General features: G+C 35.2%; 1 protein-coding gene across 1 annotated transcript in view; it reads left to right on the top strand.

Moving 5' to 3' along the window:
- The window catches only part of LOC143227965 (putative carbonic anhydrase-like protein 2), a 122,261-nt gene extending 110,636 nt beyond the window's left edge, over positions 1-11,625 (top strand). The window contains exons 4-5 of the mRNA XM_076459316.1: positions 4,081-4,134; positions 11,560-11,625. Coding sequence (XP_076315431.1) covers positions 4,081-4,134; positions 11,560-11,625 — 120 coding nt within the window. The remainder of the gene's footprint in view (positions 1-4,080; positions 4,135-11,559) is intronic.
- Positions 11,626-19,513: the final 7,888 nt, after the last annotated feature.

Here is a 19,513-nt window from a genome sequence, read left to right as displayed (position 1 = left end):
TTCTGTAAAGTAAAATATACCATCTACAAGTTCAAACACATTCTGCAAAGTAAAATGTACTATTTCCAAGTCTCAACACATTCTATAAAGTAAAATATACCATCTACAAGTTCCAACACATTCTATAAAGTAAAATGTACTATTTCCAAGTCTCAACACATTCTGTAAAGTAAAATATACCATCTACAAGTTCAAACACATTCTACAAAGTAAAATGTACTATTTCCAAGTCTCAACACATTCTATAAAGTAAAATATACCATCTACAAGTTCAAACACATTCTGCAAAGTAAAATGTACTATTTCCAAGTCTCAACACATTCTATAAAGTAAAATATACCATCTACAAGTTCCAACACATTCTATAAAGTAAAATGTACTATTTCCAAGTCTCAACACATTCTGTAAAGTAAAATATACCATCTACAAGTTCAAACACATTCTGCGAAGTAAAATGTACTATTTCCAAGTCTCAACACATTCTGTAAAGTAAAATATACCATCTACAAGTTCAAACACATTCTGCAAAGTAAAATGTACTATTTCCAAGTCTCAACACATTCTATAAAGTAAAATATACCATCTACAAGTTCCAACACATTCTATAAAGTAAAATGTACTATTTCCAAGTCTCAACACATTCTGTAAAGTAAAATATACCATCTACAAGTTCAAACACATTCTACAAAGTAAAATGTACTATTTCCAAGTCTCAACACATTCTATAAAGTAAAATATACCATCTACAAGTTCCAACACATTCTACAAAGTAAAATGTACTATTTCCAAGTCTCAACACATTCTATAAAGTAAAATATACCATCTACAAGTTCCAACACATTCTACAAAGTAAAATGTACTATTTCCAAGTCTCAACACATTCTACAAAATAAAATATACCATCTACAAGTTCCAACACATTCTGCAAAGTAAAATGTACTATTTCCAAGTCTCAACACATTCTACAAAATAAAATAAACCATCTCCAAGTCTCAACACATTCTACAATGTAAAATATAATATTTTCAAGTCATAACCCTTTCTACAAAGTAAAAGATACCATCTACTCGTAGACTGATTGGCAAAAGCTTTATCTTCCAACCAACAAAAACGTACAGCTAAGTAAACTCTGGAATGTTTTTAAGAAATCGAAGATAAAGGTCCCGAAATGGCCTTTACAGACCTCAATTCATTAAAAATAGTTTGGACTGATCTGATGTAACGTTGTAGACGAGCATTGCGTATTTAATCGATCTGAAGGAAATGTGTAAGCTGGAATGATCATTGGTCCTCCCAACAAGACGGAATGCACTGCTTTAGAATTATCATAAACGTCGGAAAGATGTACTAAAATAAAATTCAAGGCTAGTAACTGTTCTGTAATGAAATAAATCCATTTCTTTGTTAAATATGAATAAAGTGTGTATCTTGCATTTTATGTTAGATTCGTAAAATATTAAAAGTTACTAAAAAACGACCTTCAACCTCTTACCTTCAGTTACGGTATAAAAATAAATAAAGGTCACTAATTGTGCGATACACATACATAAAACAGTGTGGTGTGCTTTAAAACGGATTGAAATTAGTTGAAGTGATAGACAGATTGTTTGTTTTTGAATTTCGCACAAAGCTACTCGAGGGCTATCTGTGCTAGCCGTCCTTAATTTAGCATTGTAAGACTAGAGGGAAGACAGCTAGTCATCACCACCCACCGCCAACTCTTGGGCTACTCTTTTACCAATGAATAGTGGGATTGACCGTCACATTATAACGCCCCCACGGCTGAAAAGGCGAGCATGTTTGGCGCTTCGGGGATGCGAACCCGCGATCCTCGGATTACGAGTCGCACGCCTTAACACGCTTGGCCATGCCAGACCGAAAGTAAGAGACAGATTGTTATATCTGTATATAAAACAATAAGGAATATATTAAAAAGGTATATAAGATGCTTCTAGTGATAGACAGAAAAACTATTATATAATTTAAAATAGCACATCATATGTTAAAAAGTAAGAACATTATTTAGAGTAACAGATAAATAATTTGTTCTATTTATCTATGATTCTATAGACTCATATAAAATATAATGTACTTTAAAAGGCCCGGCATGGCCTGGTTGGTTAAGGCGTTCCACTCGTAAACTGAGGGTCGCAGATTCGAATCCCCGTCACACCAAACATGCTCGCCTTTTCAGCCGTGGGGGCGTTATAATGGTACGGTCAATCCCACTATTCGTTGGTAAAAGAGTAGCCCAAGAGTTGGCGGTGGGTGGTGATGACTAGCTGCCTTACCTCTAGTCTTACACTGCTAAATTAGGGACGACTAGCACAGATAGCCCTCGAGTAGCTTTGTGCGAAATTCAAACAAACAATGTATTTTAAAATGTAAAAAGAAAATTGCATTAATATATATAATTTTTCTATATATAAAGTGGTAGAATAGGTGTTGAAAACCTATAAACATTTTGTGCTGATATATAGATAATTCTTTGTCTGCATATAAACCAGTTAACATCTTTTCTTCTTAACCCTATAAACGTAATTTCGAAGTTTATAATAGAATTAACTCAACTAAGATTTTCTGATGTAAAGTATCACATCCGTTGCTACTAATTACCTCGACTCAGGTATTCCAATGAGATGTTAATTACCCAATGCCCGAAGCAAGATGAAACTTTGGAAAATATATTTACTTTCAAAGGGTTAAATGCTTCCTTCACAAACATATGGAAACCCATTTCTCTCTTACTTTCCTGGTGATCACCTCGTCAACTCATAGGTGTCTTCCAGCGTCGGTGTTGACAGGAAAAGCTGTTCGAAGCCAGAGAGGATAACTTGTAAGTCGAAGTTTTGTTGTCGTTGACCCGTTCTAATGTAAATTGACGCAGACTAATGTAAATTGACTGTCTCTCATTATCTGCCTTCAGCAAGTAGAACAAGTTTAAATAATTTCAAACTTGACCTTTCCTTTCAGCTCATTACAAGTGACAACAGTTTTCTCTGACCTGTTTCATTTTTCCTATGGATTTATTAATTATGAACAACGAAAAACAAAATTGCTCTCAGAAACCCGGAACTGAGATTTTCGCTTTACAACAAACTCAGTTGAAAACTAAAAAGAGAAAAACTACGCTTGTTATTCCAAAACCACTAAAGTCACGTTTCACTAAGGCCTGGCCCGACGTGGCCAGGTGGTGAAGGCACTCCACTCGTAATCTGAGGGTCACGTGTTCGAATCTCTGTCACACCATATATGCTCGCCCTCCCAGCCGTGGGGGCGTTATAATGTGAGAGTCAATCCCACTATTCATTGGTAAAAGAGTAGCCCAAGAGTTGGCGGTAGGTGGTGACGACTAGCTGCCTTCCCTCTAATCTTGCACTGCAAAATTAGGTACGGTTAGCGCAGATAGCCCTCGAGTAGCTTTGCGCGAAATAAAACAAACAAGCAAACAATAACGAAACTAAATAAGTTATTTTGAAGTCAGGGTAATTGTGAATCTATTTAACCAGCTGCAAACTGAGAAATGTGTTATTTGTACATTTGCTGGACTATTATTCAACTTATAGAACTAAAGAAAAAATGTGTGAAACGGGTATTTGCAATATATGTGAAGAGAATGTAATCCAAATACGAATCGGTACGGAATTAAAATGAAACGTTGATTTATGTTTCTTTTTTTTTTTCAACAATATCAGTTTCTAACTCATTTCGGCTTGTTTGTTATACTGACATTTTCGAATTATCGATACGCGTTAAAAATTGACTTTTGCCACTTGTATTTTATAAAGAACATTAAGATTAGATTTACTACCTAAGAACATTTTACTACCTTCCGGTCCCAGCGCGTTTGTGTGTGTTTGATTTTAAATAGAAAAGTACTTTTTATAAGCCTTTCCAATATGAACGCTATGTGGCACGTGTATTGATCGACCATATTGATTTCTCTGATGTTGGTCTTGTGTGAGGCTTAGCTGAAATAGAATGTCCCTTAAGCTTTGACCATTTATTTTAACTAACGTTAATGTGTATTTTTTTTTTTTTAATCTTTAAGCATTCTTTAAGCACTTTCTTGTTCTGTAGTCTCCAGATGTCGCTATAGCTCGAGGCCCAACGCGAAACCAAGGCGGCTATCCTGTAAGTGTGACTAGTCTATCCTGAATCAATATTCACGCCAGTCTTAAGCCTATTTCATTATGCATACAAGCTGACCTTGTTTGTGGGGTGGAGATTAATGATTTTGTCTGTATTATTTATTCTCTTTCTTATTTCATTCTTAAAGCAATGTCAGTATTACACGACTTTATTTATATCCAGCGAATGTCTGAGTTTGATGTTCAGTTGAAGTCTTGAGATCACGATGAATGCTTGTGTGTTGACGAGATACACTTAAAACTTAAACTAATATACCAGTTCAAACTTTCATCTCCGTTACGTCATCCCTGTCACACCAAACATGGTCGCCCTTTCGGCCGTGGTGGCGTTATAATGTAACGGTGAATCCCACTATTCGTTGGTAAAAGAGTAGCCCAAGAGGTGGCGGTGGGTTGTGATGACTAGCTGCCATCCCTCTAGTCTTACACTGCTAAATTAGGTGACAGCGTGAGCAGACAGTCCTCGTGTAGCTCTGTGCGAAATTAAAAAACAAACAACCATTCCGTTACATCAGTTGACAAAAGTATTTCTGCAGGGAAGCGCCACCTATGTTCATTCCCAAGAAGTTAATTTTACGGCAACGGGCGGCAGTACTTTATATCTAACAATTAATTTCTGGAAACATAATACAAAAAGATCACTTTACTGTTTATAACACATAACTGTAACACACATTAATGGCTTTTGTATCTAACAACACAGTTCTTGAAAGCGTTTTCTTGTTCTGTATTTTTTGTTTAATACTTTATTAAAGTCTGCCATCAAGTGTCTTTCACGAAAGCATAAAAGCTCGTATTTATTGGTTGAAACTGAAATTCTTTATAAAAACATCGTCTTTATTGTTTGAAACTGAAGTTCTCTATAAAAAACTCGTCTTTACTGGTTGAAGCTGAAGTTCTTTATCAAAAAACTTGTTTTTATTGGTTGAAATTGAAGTTTCTTATAAAAGAAACTCGTCTTTATTGGTTGAAACTGAAGTTCTTTATAAAAACTCGTCTTTATTGGTTGAAACTGAAGTTCTTTATAAAAAACTCGTTTTTATTGGTAGAAACTGAAATTCTTTATAAAAAACTCGTTTTTATTGGTTGAAACTGAAATTCTTTATAAAAAACTCGTCTTTCTTGGTTGAAACTGAAGTTCTTTATTAAAAACTCGTTTTTATTGGTTGAAACTCAAGTTCTTTATAAAAAACTCGTCTTTACTGGTTGAAACTGAAGTTCTTTTGTCCAACGTATACTAAGAAAACAATATAAGAAATAGATATATAGATATATCAATTTCATCATTATACGCTACCTGTTTATATACAATCAATTTGTACACTTGGTGACAACTACACAGATATATTTTCAGTTTCTTGAATGACACGAAACACTGGCTTTGTTTTCAGCAAGACAACCACGACACCTTGTGTGATTAATTCGAGTTGAAATGATATTATTGGTAATGGTTTCCTCTTATTGTGTGTTACGTCCACAAGACAAACCTGATAAAGAACACTCATTCAAAGGGTCCAGAAATAAAGGCGTGTCACGTTCAACAAACCTTCTTTTTGTAGTATTGGTGACTATTGCGGCTGACTGTTTGAACGAAAACATTCTTTGCGTGCTTTCGTGTTTTCAAAGCCGTTTCCTAGAAATACGTCCGTCCACTAGCCACGATGACGAATAAGATCTCATGGCAGAAATAATAACAATAAAAATGGTCAAGTAGGGCTGGAGGACGTATCGGGATGTGGAACGAGTGCCTGTAATTGGGTTCACAAATTTTATTGAAGTTACAGTCAGCACCAACATTCGGTTCGAGCAAACGGATGTAGTCTTTAGGACGATGGACATTACTGTGCGATTGTCTTTTCTTTGACCATTAGTCAAATATCAAGAACGACTTTATCTTATTATTAGAAGGGTTTTTAATTTGACTGGTCTATCTCACGTGCGTAAAATATGAATAATACATTACAAACATATGTACTGTCATAGACCAATAGCGATGAAGTACTGTCTTCTCTAATGTTACTTATTGACCAGTGACTAATCCTCATAAAGATCTGCCTGGGTTTGACCCGACAAATGAAATCGGCTGTAAGTCTTATTTCGCACCCATGTGGGGAATTGCTCACCTTAATGGCGGTATTACAATGTAAATCTTAAACCTTCTAATCTTCAACTCGGTGTGTTAACCGCTACGAAGTACAAAATCTCACTGTAGTCAGCATCTCTGCAAAATGCCACACTACTTCAGAAATGTATTAGTCCTAGCAAGGATAAAAGAAACACTGACAATTAATCAAAAATGATACAAAAACACAATCAGATGACTAGTTTTAAAGGTTTTCACTAGGTGGTGGCCCGGGATGGCCAGGTGGGGTAAGGCGTTCGACTCGTAATCCGAGGGTCGCGAATTCGAATCCCGGTCGCACCAAACATGCACGCCCTTTCAGCCGTGGGGGCGTTATAATGTGACGGTCAATCACACTATTCGTTGGTAAAAGAGTAGCCCAAGAGTTGGCGGTGGGTAGTGATAACTAGCTGCCTTCCCTCTAGTCTTACACTGCTAAATTATGAACGGCTAGCACAAATAGCCCTCGAGTAGCTTTGCGCGAAATTCAAAACAAATAAACACTAAGTTGTTGGTTGGTTTTGGAATTTTGCGCAAAGCTACATGTGGGATACCTGCTCTAATCGTCTCTAATTTGACCGTCGGACTACGAGTCGAGTGCCTTAACCACCTGGCCACGCCTGGTCCAGATACAAGCTAACAAAGTCGTATTTTGTTTTCTTTGTATGTGATTGATAGATTCCTCAATTTTCATTAAATCTGAGATTTAAAAGTTTCAGATTTAACATGCGCGAAATAAGTTACTTAACGTTCTGAATGCCAAAATTGGAATACAGTGTTTTAAAGAGGGAACGTTATTTCGAAGTATTTCATAATAAATTTTGTATTTACGATTTTCACGACGAGAAAAAAATAATCTGATTATAAAAAGAATAAATTATCTTAAGGAAGATAACATAAATCGCTGTTTTTAAATGGTGAATCATTTACGACCTATTAAGTAATGACATATTTGCATAAACATACACTATTCAGCTAGGTTTAACTTCTAAAATGGCTCTTAAGGAAATAACCGTTTAATAGATTTCGTGACTCGGTTTCACTTCGACTTCAAGTAACGTGGCTTCGTGGGCGGAAGTACACTTCGCCGATTAACGTCGTTGAAATAGACGATTTGAGTTATGTTCAATGGTAACGTATTTATTGCATGACAATAAGTCGTTAGGGTGCGCGTGGATTTCCCTGAAAACGAATCAGTCTGTTTCCTCCCCTTATTTTTTTGAGAAGTTTCTGTTACCTCTTCATATAAACATTTATATTTTATGGTTTTTTATTTCGATCGCATTTATGTTCCTTTGTTATTTGTATTTAACAATGTTAGCTCCTGCTACGCAACTAGAAAGTTTTAGGTTCTTTTAGAAATACCTGCTTAATCTGGGGACTTATAACGCTAAAAACCGGGTTTCGATACCCATGGTAGGCAGAGCAAAATCTTCAAAACAAACAAAAAATAGGAACGCAAATCGACAGATAAAAAAATGTAACAACAAAAGCACTTCAAAGTGAAAATGGTCTAGAGGTTATGGTTTCAAGTGGGAGATCTGTTTCTCTAATGTTCACGTCTCTTTACCCTAATTGTAAAAAACAACAAAACAAATCGAGCTCCGACCTTTGGATCTGTGAATACAGCATGATGGTGACCAGTAAACCTCAGTAATTAGTCGGTCATAAGTAGCCTAATTATTGGCGGTAGATACTTTTGACCAATTGAATTTCGTATTATTTACCAGTTTAAAACTAGATGTACTTCCACACGATCCCAGAGAGTGTTTCGATTCAAACATAAATAAAACCAAAATCAAAACCAAGAAATATTTTTATTTCTCGTTTTTTTTACGTTCGTGTATCACGATGTGTTTTAGCCTACAATGTGTATATTTCTTCTTGTGATTCAAGGCGTGCGCACGCGTTACTGCACAGGGTGCAACGTTAAGTGTTATGTGACGTCACTTTAGTAACTGACAGACAACTCACTACTGGATAGCGGTTTGAGTAATTAAAATAGACGACCTTGTCAAGGAAATTAGGGGCGATTAATGTACCTATCTCTTGCGTAGCCTTGCGTGAATATCCGAAAACACACAAACAAACCACCAGTATTTATAAACAAAAATTCTATCAATTTACTTCAGTGTACGACGCTATAGATGGCGTTCGATTCGTAATCTGAGGGTCGCGGGTTCGAATCCCCGTCGCACCAAACTTGCTCGCTTTTCCAGTCGCGAGGGCGTTATAAAGTTACGGTCAATCCCACTATTCGTTAGTAAAAGAGTAGTCTTATAGTTGACGATGGGTGTTGAAAACTAGCTGTCTTCCCTCCAGTCTTGTTACGGCTAGCGCAGATAGCTCTCGTATAGCTTTACTCAAACTTTAATTTTCAGGTATTTTGTTTCTTTTATACATCCGGGTAATCTTTAGGGAAAATCTCTAATTCCGTCAATAGTTTTTTGTTTCTTAATTTTTACGCAAACTCACTCGAGGGCGATGTGCCCTAATCGTTCATCATTTTGAAGTAATAAACTATAGAGAGGGAAGCTATGTTCCACAACATACATCCCCGACAACTCTTCACCAGTGAATAATGGGGTTTACCGTCACATTATAACACCCCATCAGCTAAAAGTACAAACATTTCAGTGACAGCATTCGAATTCGTATCCTAAAGCTTTCCAATCAAGTGTCTTAGCTACCAGGCCTTGCCAGGCCGTAACATCTTTCACATGTAAGTGAGCACAGATAGCTCATGGTTTAGCTTTGTTCTTAGATCCAAACAACCAACCAAGCATATGTAAGTAAACACATCTTTACTACACGGTTAACATATGTAAAAGGATACCTCAAATTATCAGCCTGTATAGATACACAATCTTTTATTAGTATTACCAATTATTCTATTAAATAATTATAGTTAAAAGCTCATTACATCCGAGCTCACGATTCAAATAATAATAATAATGTATTCTTCCTTTAAATTTCCAGGGAAATTATATCTCATAGGAGATTACGAATGAAATAATATTTTAAATTTAGTCTCTAATGAAAGTTCCCCGCTAATACAGCGGAAAGTCTTAGGATATACAACTCTAAAATGAGTGGTTCGATTTCCCTCGGTGGACACAACACATGGCCCGATGTGGCTTTGCTTTCAGAAAACACACACAAATACACTCTAATGACAAGAAATAAACCTGAAGTTTAATCGTTAAGTAGTGACTCAACTGTTCAATAACCGAAAAACAAATTAAGTGTAACATTATAACGTTCTTTATAAGTCAAGTAATTCGGGTTACGATATAATGATTGTTTTAAAGTAAAGAAAAACCTCATAAATATAGAAAAAACATAAGTTACCAAAAGTTATTCGACCATGACACAATCATACTTTTCATTGTAGCTGAGGCCCGACATGGCCAAGCGTGTTAAGGCGTTCGATTCATAATCTGAGGGTCGCGGGTTCGAATCCCAGTCGCACTATACATGCCCTTTCAGCCGTGGGTCCGTTATAATGTTACGGTCAATTCAACTATTCGTTGGTAAAAGAGTGGCCCAAGAGTTGGCGATGGGTGGTGATGACTAGCTGCCTTACCTCTAGTCTTACACTGCTAAATTAGGGACGGCTAGCGCAGATAGTCCTCGTGTTGCTTTGTGCGAAATTCAAAACAAACATCATTTCAGCTTTCGAATCATGTTGATTATATGAATATTGGACAAAGTATCTTTGTCAAGGTCTAGAGAGATTACTATGATTTATTATTATCGTAAACTGAAGGCTCAACTTTTGATAAAGGATTGTTTTAATACCACATTAAACAGACAGAGTAGAGTCGACCATTAAACAGAACTAAATATAAGTATATAGATCTTCCAGTAATTGGTCTTGTGAATGTGACGCAATAAGACACGTGAATTATCGAATATGTTGTAGTTCAGGAATTTCACCATCAAGTGGCACGTGACTTCAATCTTGTGGTTCATCAAACGATTTTAATCCAACATGCTAGCATCAAATGAGATGCGTCCAACACATGGGTCTTCACACAAGCTGTGAACGAATAGGTCAGTCATCAAGTTAGATATGACCATTTCATATGTGTCGTCATACAAACTGTAATCGAACAAGTCAGTCATCTAGTGAGATATAACCAATTGATATGAGTCACGAGATAAGCTGTAATACAATAAATTAACCATCAATTGAGCTATAACCATTTCACATGAAACGTGATGTAATTCAACAAGTCAGTCATCTAGTGAGATATAACCAATTGATATGAGTTACGAGATAAGCTGTAATACAATAAATTAACCATTAATTGAGCTATAACCATTTCACATGAAACGTGATGTAATTCAACAAGTCAGTCATCTAGTGAGATATAACCGTTTCACATGGGTCATCAGATATGAAACCGAACAAGTGAGTTATCAATGAAACATAACCCTTTGACATAGGTCATCAGATATGTTGTAACCGAATAAGCCAGCCATCTAGTGCAATATAACCACTTCACATGGGTCATCAGACATGTTATAACCTAACCAAACAAGTGTGTTATCAAGTGAAATATAACCATTTCACATGAGTCATCAGACATGCTGTACGTTAGCAAGATGATTATCAAACTAAATGTGACCCATTTTAAAACTTAAAAGGATGTTAATGGCTGGACTTAGGTAGTTTGAACACCTTGAATGCTGTGGATGTTAATGGCTGGATTTAGGTAGTTTGAACACCTTGAATGCTGTGGATGTTAATGGCTGGACTTAGGTAGTTTGAACACCTTGAATGCTGTGGATGTTAATGGCTGGACTTAGGTAGTTTGAACACCTTGAATGCTGTGGATGTTAATGGCTGGACTTAGGTAGTTTGAACACCTTGAATGCTGTGGATGTTAATGGCTGGACTTAGGTAGTTTGAACACCTTGAATGCTGTTAATAATTCTGAAACGCCATTTCATGCCAGGAACACTAACGCCAAAGTTTGGTTTTAGATTTCTATTATCGAGCCCTGAAACTTGGGGAAATTTTGAATTAAGTCGTATTGGCTTTCTAATAACTACATTTTAATACCGATGTTCCCAGCAAAGCTAAAAGCCGAAAGAGATTTTATTTCTTGAAAACAATTTGTCTCTGTATACACGCTTAAAAACTCTATTAGATATTGTCGTACTGAACATCCCTCTGTATATATATATATATATATAAATACAACAACTCGCAGTCAATCATTTGTTCGCCTAGGAAAAATCCAGATTTAATTAAATGTGTCTGATATGAAATTTAAGCTGATCGATCAGGCTGCTTCGGCCTCAGGGATCATCGACTTATCATCATTCACAAAGACTTCTTGAGAGGAGTACTATCAATACCGCCACGTTAGTGCCAACAGCAAAACTTTAAGCTTTGAAAATCTGTCTTGAAGGAACGTGTGTGTCAGCCATTTCATCCTTTCAAATGTCATTTTTTTTTGGAACCTTCCATGGTTGACCTCTGGCACAAGACAGGAATCTCTAATAGCCTTTGACATACACGATATATTTAAAAAAACAACCAACACAAAGACGTTTACTCGAGTGTTTCATTGCAAACTGAAATAATGTAGTGTAGAAATATATCAACAGGGGGCCTGTTCTGTAAGAAAATGTAATAATAATTTATTAAATTATTTTATCACTGAACCTCAAATGGCTCTAAAATTATCGTAAACTTCTAACATCACAAACTAAGGACCAGCTTAGAAGATATGTCTTAAGGTTTTAATACCATAAACTAGTGACCAAATGAAAATATGCGCTTTAACCTAATAACATCATAAGCCTGTAACCAATCAAGAATACGGAGGAAACAGCTACTACAAGCTTTAAAGCATGACGGTCATGTTTTCTTTTCTCTTGGAAACAAGTAAACAATTGTTTGTTTTGTTTTTCTTGGAAACAAGTAAACAAAAGTAGCCTGGTATGGCCTTGTGGTCATGGCAATCTGAGGGTCGCAAGTTCAAATTCAGTTGCGGTACCTTCTCATCCTTTAGAACGTGACAGTCGATTCCATTATTCGTGCATAAAATGTAGCCCAAGAGGTGGAGGTAGGTGTTGTCAAATAGCATTGATACTGAATCATCTTATCCCCTGTGTTTACTATTGTAAAATTCTCAGAAATGTCCGTCTTTTGTGTTTCTAATTCCTAAAAATGGCCGTCTTTACTGTAATAAATGTTCTGTTTGTAATTTTGTTTAAAATTTTAACTCAAGACTAAACATTATCACACCTATTCTGTGCTCACCGTCGGTATCAAAACGTAACTTTCAGAATGTAATTTCCTTAGGCTTACTAATGAATTATCAGAAAGCAGAAGTTCCTAAAATGATTGTTTTTATTGCGCCAAACTTTCCAGAAATACAGTGTTTGTTTTACGGTGTTAACTTTTTTGAATATATCAGTATGGAACATTTTTAGTGTGCCCTACTTTATATTTTTTTATAGTTGAAGCATGAGCGGGCAAACTACAGATAAAAATAAATCTTTTCCTGGGTGATCGATATGGATTTTGACTCGAGTTTTACAAGAAAACACTTTACAGAAACAAACAAAACCAAAACCAAATGCTGGTTATATCGATGACGAATGATTGGAAAGTAAAAACAGAAGTTGCGTGATATTCAGAATCTTTTATTATTGCTTTGAAGACAATTCAAGTTAAAAATTGGAATAAGTTCCAGAAGTTCAACAATGATTGGAAAACAATGGTCCGAAAATCTTAGGATAAGAATCTGAGCTAATAAATATGCGATGCTTTTTGAAATGAGAAAAAGGACGTCGGAAAAATAAATTAAAAGTACTGAATATGTTATTAAAAATGTTCTGATTGTAAAACCAGCGAGAAAACTTCTAAAGATTGTTACGGAACGTTCTAGAATGTATCTATTCTGAGGTTCAAAACCTTGAGATCCAATGTTTTCAGTTCGCGGAGTTCTTACAGAAAAGAATCGTACGAAATTTCAAAAACAAAACAAAGATAGAAACATTGGGAACAAAGGTGTATCTCAAAGGTGTCACCTATAAATAGAAATACAAGAAAATTGTTAACAAACATCCTCTCAAAAGAGTCACCTGTAAGTAGAAATAGAAGAAACTTCTTAACAAACATCCTCTCAAAAGAGTAAACTGTAAATAGAAATACAAGAAAATTGTTAAAAAACACCGTCTCAAAAGAGTCACCTGTAAAAAGAAATACAAGAAACTTGTTAACAAACATCCTCTCAAAAGAGTCACCTATAGATAGAAATACAAAAAAATTGTTAACAAACATCTTCTCAAAAAAGTCACCTATAGATAGAAATACAAGAAACTTGTTAACAAACATCCTCTCAAAAGAGTCACCTGTAGATAGAAATACAAGAAAATTGTTAAAAAACACCGTCTCAAAAGAGTCACCTGTAAAAAGAAATACAAGAAACTTGTTAACAAACATCCTCTCAAAAGAGTCACCTATAGATACAAATCCAAGAAAATTGTTAACAAACATCCTCTCAAAAGAGTCATTTATATATACAAATACAAGAAAATTGTTAAAAAAACACCTTCTCAAAAGAGTCAACTGTAAGTAGAAATACAAGAAACTTGTTAACAAAGACCCTCTGAAAAGAGTCACCTGTAAATAGAAATACAAGAAACTTGTTAACAAACATCCTCTAAAAAGAGTCACCTGTAGATAGAAATACAAGAAACTTGTTAACAAACATCCTCTTAAAGAGTCACCTGCAAACAGAAATACAAGAAACTTGTTAACAAACATCCTCTCAAAAGAGTCACTTATAGATAGAAATACAAGAAAATTGTTAACAAACACCATCTCAAAAGACCACCTGTAAGTAGAAATACAAGAAAATTGTTAACAAACACCCTCTCAAAAGAGTCACCTGTAGATAGAAATACAAGAAACTTGTTAACAAACATCCTCTAAAAAGAGTCACCTGTAAATAGAAATAGAAGAAACTTGTTAAGAAACATCCTCTCAAAAGAGTCACCTGTAAGTAGAAATACAAGAAAATTGTTAACAAACACCCTCTCAAAAGAGTCACCTGTAAATAGAAATACAAGAAAATTGTTAACAAACATCCTCTTAAAGAGTCACCTATAGATAGAAATACAAGAAAATTGTTAACAAACACCCTCTCAAAAGAGTCACCTGTAGATAGAAATACAAGAAACTTGTTAACAAACATCCTCTCAAAAGAGTCACCTGTAAGTAAAAATACAAGAAACTTGTTAACAAACATCCTCTCAAAAGAGTCACCTGTAAGTAAAAATACAAGAAACTTGTTAACAAACATCCTCTCAAAAGAGTCACCTGTAAATAGAAATACAAGAAACTTGTTAACAAACATCCTCTCAAAAGAGTCACCTGTAAATAGAAATACAAGAAAATTGTTAACAAACACCATCTCAAAAGAGTCATCTGTAAATAGAAATACAAGAAAATTGTTAACAAACACCCTCTCAAAAGAGTCATCTGTAAATAATAATACAAGAAACTTGTTAACAAACATCCTCTCAAAAGAGTCACCTATAGATAGAAATACAAGAAAATTGTTAACAAACACCCTCTCAAAAGAGTCATCTGTAAATAATAATACAAGAAACTTGTTAACAAACATCCTCTCAAAAGAGTCATCTGTAAATAGAAATACAAGAAAATTGTTAACAAACCCCCTCTCAAAAGAGTCATCTGTAAATAATAATACAAGAAACTTGTTAACAAACATCCTCTCAAAAGAGTCATTTGTAGATATAAATACAAGAAAATTGTTAACAAACACCCTCTCAAAAGAGTCATCTGTAAATAGAAATACAAGAAAATTGTTAACAAACATCCTCTCAAAAGAGTCATCTGTAAATAGAAATACAAGAAACTTGTTAACAAACATCCTCTCAAAAGAGTCACCTGTAAATAGAAATACAAGAAAATTGTTAACAAACACCCTCTCAAAAGAGTCATCTGTAAATAGAAATACAAGAAAATTGTTAACAAACACCCTCTCAAAAGAGTCATCTGTAAATAATAATACAAGAAACTTGTTAACAAACATCCTCTCAAAAGAGTCATCTGTAAATAGAAATACAAGAAAATTGTTAACAAACACCCTCTCAAAAGAGTCATCTGTAAATAATAATACAAGAAACTTGTTAACAAACATCCTCTCAAAAGAGTCATCTGTAAATAGAAATACAAGAAAATTGTTAACAAACCCCCTCTCAAAAGAGTCATCTGTAAATAATAATACAAGAAACTTGTTAACAAACATCCTCTCAAAAGAGTCATTTGTAGATATAAATACAAGAAAATTGTTAACAAACACCCTCTCAAAAGAGTCATCTGTAAATAGAAATACAAGAAAATTGTTAACAAACACCCTCTCAAAAGAGTCATTTGTAGATAGAAATACGAGAAAATTGTTAACAAACACCATCTCAAAAGAGTCATCTGTAAATAGAAATACAAGAAACTTGTTAACAAACATCCTCTCAAAAGAGTCATCTGTAAATAGAAATACAAGAAAATTGTTAACAAACATCCTCTCAAAAGAGTCACCTGTAAATAGAAATACAAGAAACATGTTAACAAACACCCTCTCAGAAGAGTCACCTGTAAATAGAAATACAAGAAACTTGTTAACAAACATCCTCTCGAAAGAGTCATCTGTAAATAATAATACAAGAAACTTGTTAACAAACATCCTCTTAAAGAGTCACCTATAGATAGAAATACAAGAAAATTGTTAACAAACACCCTCTCAAAAGAGTCACCTGTAGATAGAAATACAAGAAACTTGTTAACAAACATCCTCTCGAAAGAGTCATCTGTAAATAATAATACAAGAAACTTGTTAACAAACATCCTCTCAAAAGAGTCATTTGTAGATATAAATACAAGAAAATTGTTAACAAACACCCTCTCAAAAGAGTCATCTGTAAATAGAAATACAAGAAAATTGTTAACAAACACCCTCTCAAAAGAGTCATTTGTAGATATAAATACAAGAAAATTGTTAACAAACACCCTCTCAAAAGAGTCATCTGTAAATAGAAATATAAGAAAATTGTTAACAAACACCCTCTCAAAAGGGTCATCTGTAAATAGAAACTTGAAAAAAACATTGTTAACAGATACATATTCCTGGTTAGTCGTAATTGGAAGGTCGTGGGTTCTAATCCCAATCACACTAAACATGTTCGCCCTTTCAGCTGTGGTGTCGTTATAATGTTACTCTTGATCCTACTATTCGTTAGTAAAGGAGTAGCCCAAGAGTTTGCGGTGGGTGGTGATGACCATAGCTGCCTTCCCTCTAAATTATGGACGACTAGCGCACATTTGAGGAAGATAGATAATTGGATGTAAAACTACACGTCATGTTTGGTTCCTTCCAGTTAAAGATAATTCTGAAGCTGCGAAAACTATTTTATGTCAACTAAACTTATTAAAATTTAAACTTTCTCTCGAATTATGCACTAAAGAAGTTATAAAGGCCTTGATATATTTCGATGTCTTTATGAACGTTACAATAACAATAACACCCTGGAGGGAGAAACGACTTTTTGTATATTAAGAACTGGACCAAAAAGAATTTCACTGAACGATTTTTTTCTATAAAGTTACTGAGACACTGGCTTGTGTGACACAAATCGGCAACTGTGTCAAGATTTGTTTGTTTGTTTTTTGAATTTCGCACAAAGCTACTCGAGGGCTATCTGTGCTAGCCGTCCCTAATTTAGCAGTGTAAGACTAGAGGGAAGGCAGCTAGTCATCACCACCCACCGTCAACTCTTGGGCTACTCTTTTACCAACGAATAGTGGGATTGACCGTCACATTATAACGCCCCCTCGGTTGAAAGGGCGAGCATGTTTGTCGCGACGGGGATGCGAACCCGCGACCCTCAGATTACGAGTCGCACGCCTTAACACGCTTGGCCATGCCGGGCCATAACTGTGTGAAATGATGTTTATCTCAACCATTATTATGAGTCACATTGCATAACTCAGAAGCATTGTTGCACTGTTTATTTCAGTAGATCTGTGACACAGCGCTTTATTCTGTGGCTTTAGGCACAGTGTATAACTCACAGATACGTGATACTGACAAGAGATGTAGGGCTTAAGATCTGTAAAGGTATATGCAAGGTTTAGGTAGGTGAAAGTAAGATATTTTCATTTTAGTTATTAAGATTACTGACCGAAGTTAGCAGTAGAACGGTGAACTACATTCTCGAAAACTAAATGACACAATCTTACTTTCTATTGATTGCGTTATTCGAGACTAAATAAAACGTTTTAGGAAACACGTGGATGAAATAGAACACAACGAATTGCAAACAGCTAAGAGTATGTAAATATACGTTAGGCTGTTTTTAGTTCTTCACGTTAATAAAACATATCGCGCATTAATGTATACATCTACTTAGGTAAATATGATTTATTTTAGTTACTAAATTAATATTCTAAATAAGATTAAAAATATTTCTCTGTCAATAATAACGTTAAATAACGAAAAAAATTCAGATCATAAGGTTATAATTGCAACCATCAAAATGGTAGACTATATAACGGATCGCTGGTTGTTATCCGTGTTCATTTCTTGTTTAAATATTGTATTGACAACCTCATATATCATCCCGGATAAAAGCGAAGCAGAAAACGTAGATCCTTTTGGATAATAGTTTCCCGGTTTGAAAGTATAGTTTAGAAAACTTGCTAAAATTAAATGATTCTCAAATGAGCGTTTCTCTCTAATGGAAAATTTTCCTGTGGACGATAATTGTTTGTGTTCATTAAATTCCTCGAGACTGTAATGAACTGAATCTAAACTAAGCTGTAACTTTGTCCTTGAAAACACTGGTCTCTGTTACTCTGTGTAACGAAATAGACGTGAGACGGTGTTTAGCCTGTCCCTTGTAGTGTACGGTGTTTGACATGTCCCTTGTAGTGCACGGTGTTTGACCTGTCCATTGTAGCTTACGGTGTTTAACCTGTCCTTTGTAGTGTACGGTGTTTGACCTGTCCCTTGTAGCGTACGGTGTTTGATCTGTCCCTTGTAGTGTACGGTGTTTAGCCTGTCCCTTGTAGTGTACGGTGTTTGACATGTCCCTTGTAGTGCACGGTGTTTGACCTGTCCATTGTAGCTTACGGTGTTTGACCTGTCCCTTGTAGTGCACGGTGTTTAACCTGTCCCTTGTACCGCACGGTGTTTAATTCACGTTCCATAGTGTATGGTGTATTGTGCTTAACTCGACTCTTGTAATGTACGGTGTAAAACAAACATCTTTGTAATGTAATCCAGTTCTTGTAGTGTACGGTATGTAACTTAACTCTTATGGTGTATTGTGTTTAACTCGTGTCTTATAATGTATGTTGTTTAAACCATCTTTTATAGTATACGGTGTTTAACAAACATCTTTGTAATGTACTGTGCTTACCTCAGCTCTTGTAGTGTACGGGTGCTTAACTTTTGTAGTGTACAGTGTTTAACTCAGCTCTTGTAATACATGGTGTTTATCTTATCTCTTGTAGTGTACAGTGTTTAACTCAGCTCTTGTAATACATGGTGTTTATCCTATCTCTTGTAGTGTACAGTGTTTAACTCAGCTCTTGTAATACGTGGTGTTTATCCTAACTCTTGTAGTGTACAGTGTTTAACTCAGCTCTTGTAATACATGGTGTTTATCTTATCTCTTGTAGTGTACAGTGTTTAACTCAGCTCTTGTAATACATGGTGTTTATCCTAACTCTTGTAGTGTACAGTGTTTAACTCAGCTCTTGTAATACATGGTGTTTATCTTATCTATTGTAGTGTACGGTGTTTAACTCAGCTCTTGTAATACATGGTGTTTATCCTAACTCTTGTAGTGTACAGTGTTTAACTCAGCTCTTGTAATACATGGTGTTTATCCTATCTCTTGTAGTGTACAGTGTTTAACTCAGCTCTTGTAATACATGGTGTTTATCCTTTCTATTGTAGTGTACAGTGTTTAACTCAGCTCTTGTAATACATGGTGTTTATCCTATCTCTTGTAGTGTACGGTGTTTAACTCAGCTCTTGTAATACATGGTGTTTATCCTATCTCTTGTGTTTAACACAACATTTGCCTGATTCGACATGACATTTAACAATTGCATGACACAAACGCACAAGAAGCGCGACACATTTATATTTTGTAACGTAGTGTTGAACACAGCTGATATGTGTCA

This window comes from Tachypleus tridentatus, chromosome 10, assembly GCF_004210375.1.
Source record: "Tachypleus tridentatus isolate NWPU-2018 chromosome 10, ASM421037v1, whole genome shotgun sequence".
Classification (NCBI taxonomy): Eukaryota; Metazoa; Arthropoda; class Merostomata; order Xiphosura; family Limulidae; genus Tachypleus; species Tachypleus tridentatus.
This window is presented reverse-complemented; position numbering and strand designations above follow the sequence as displayed.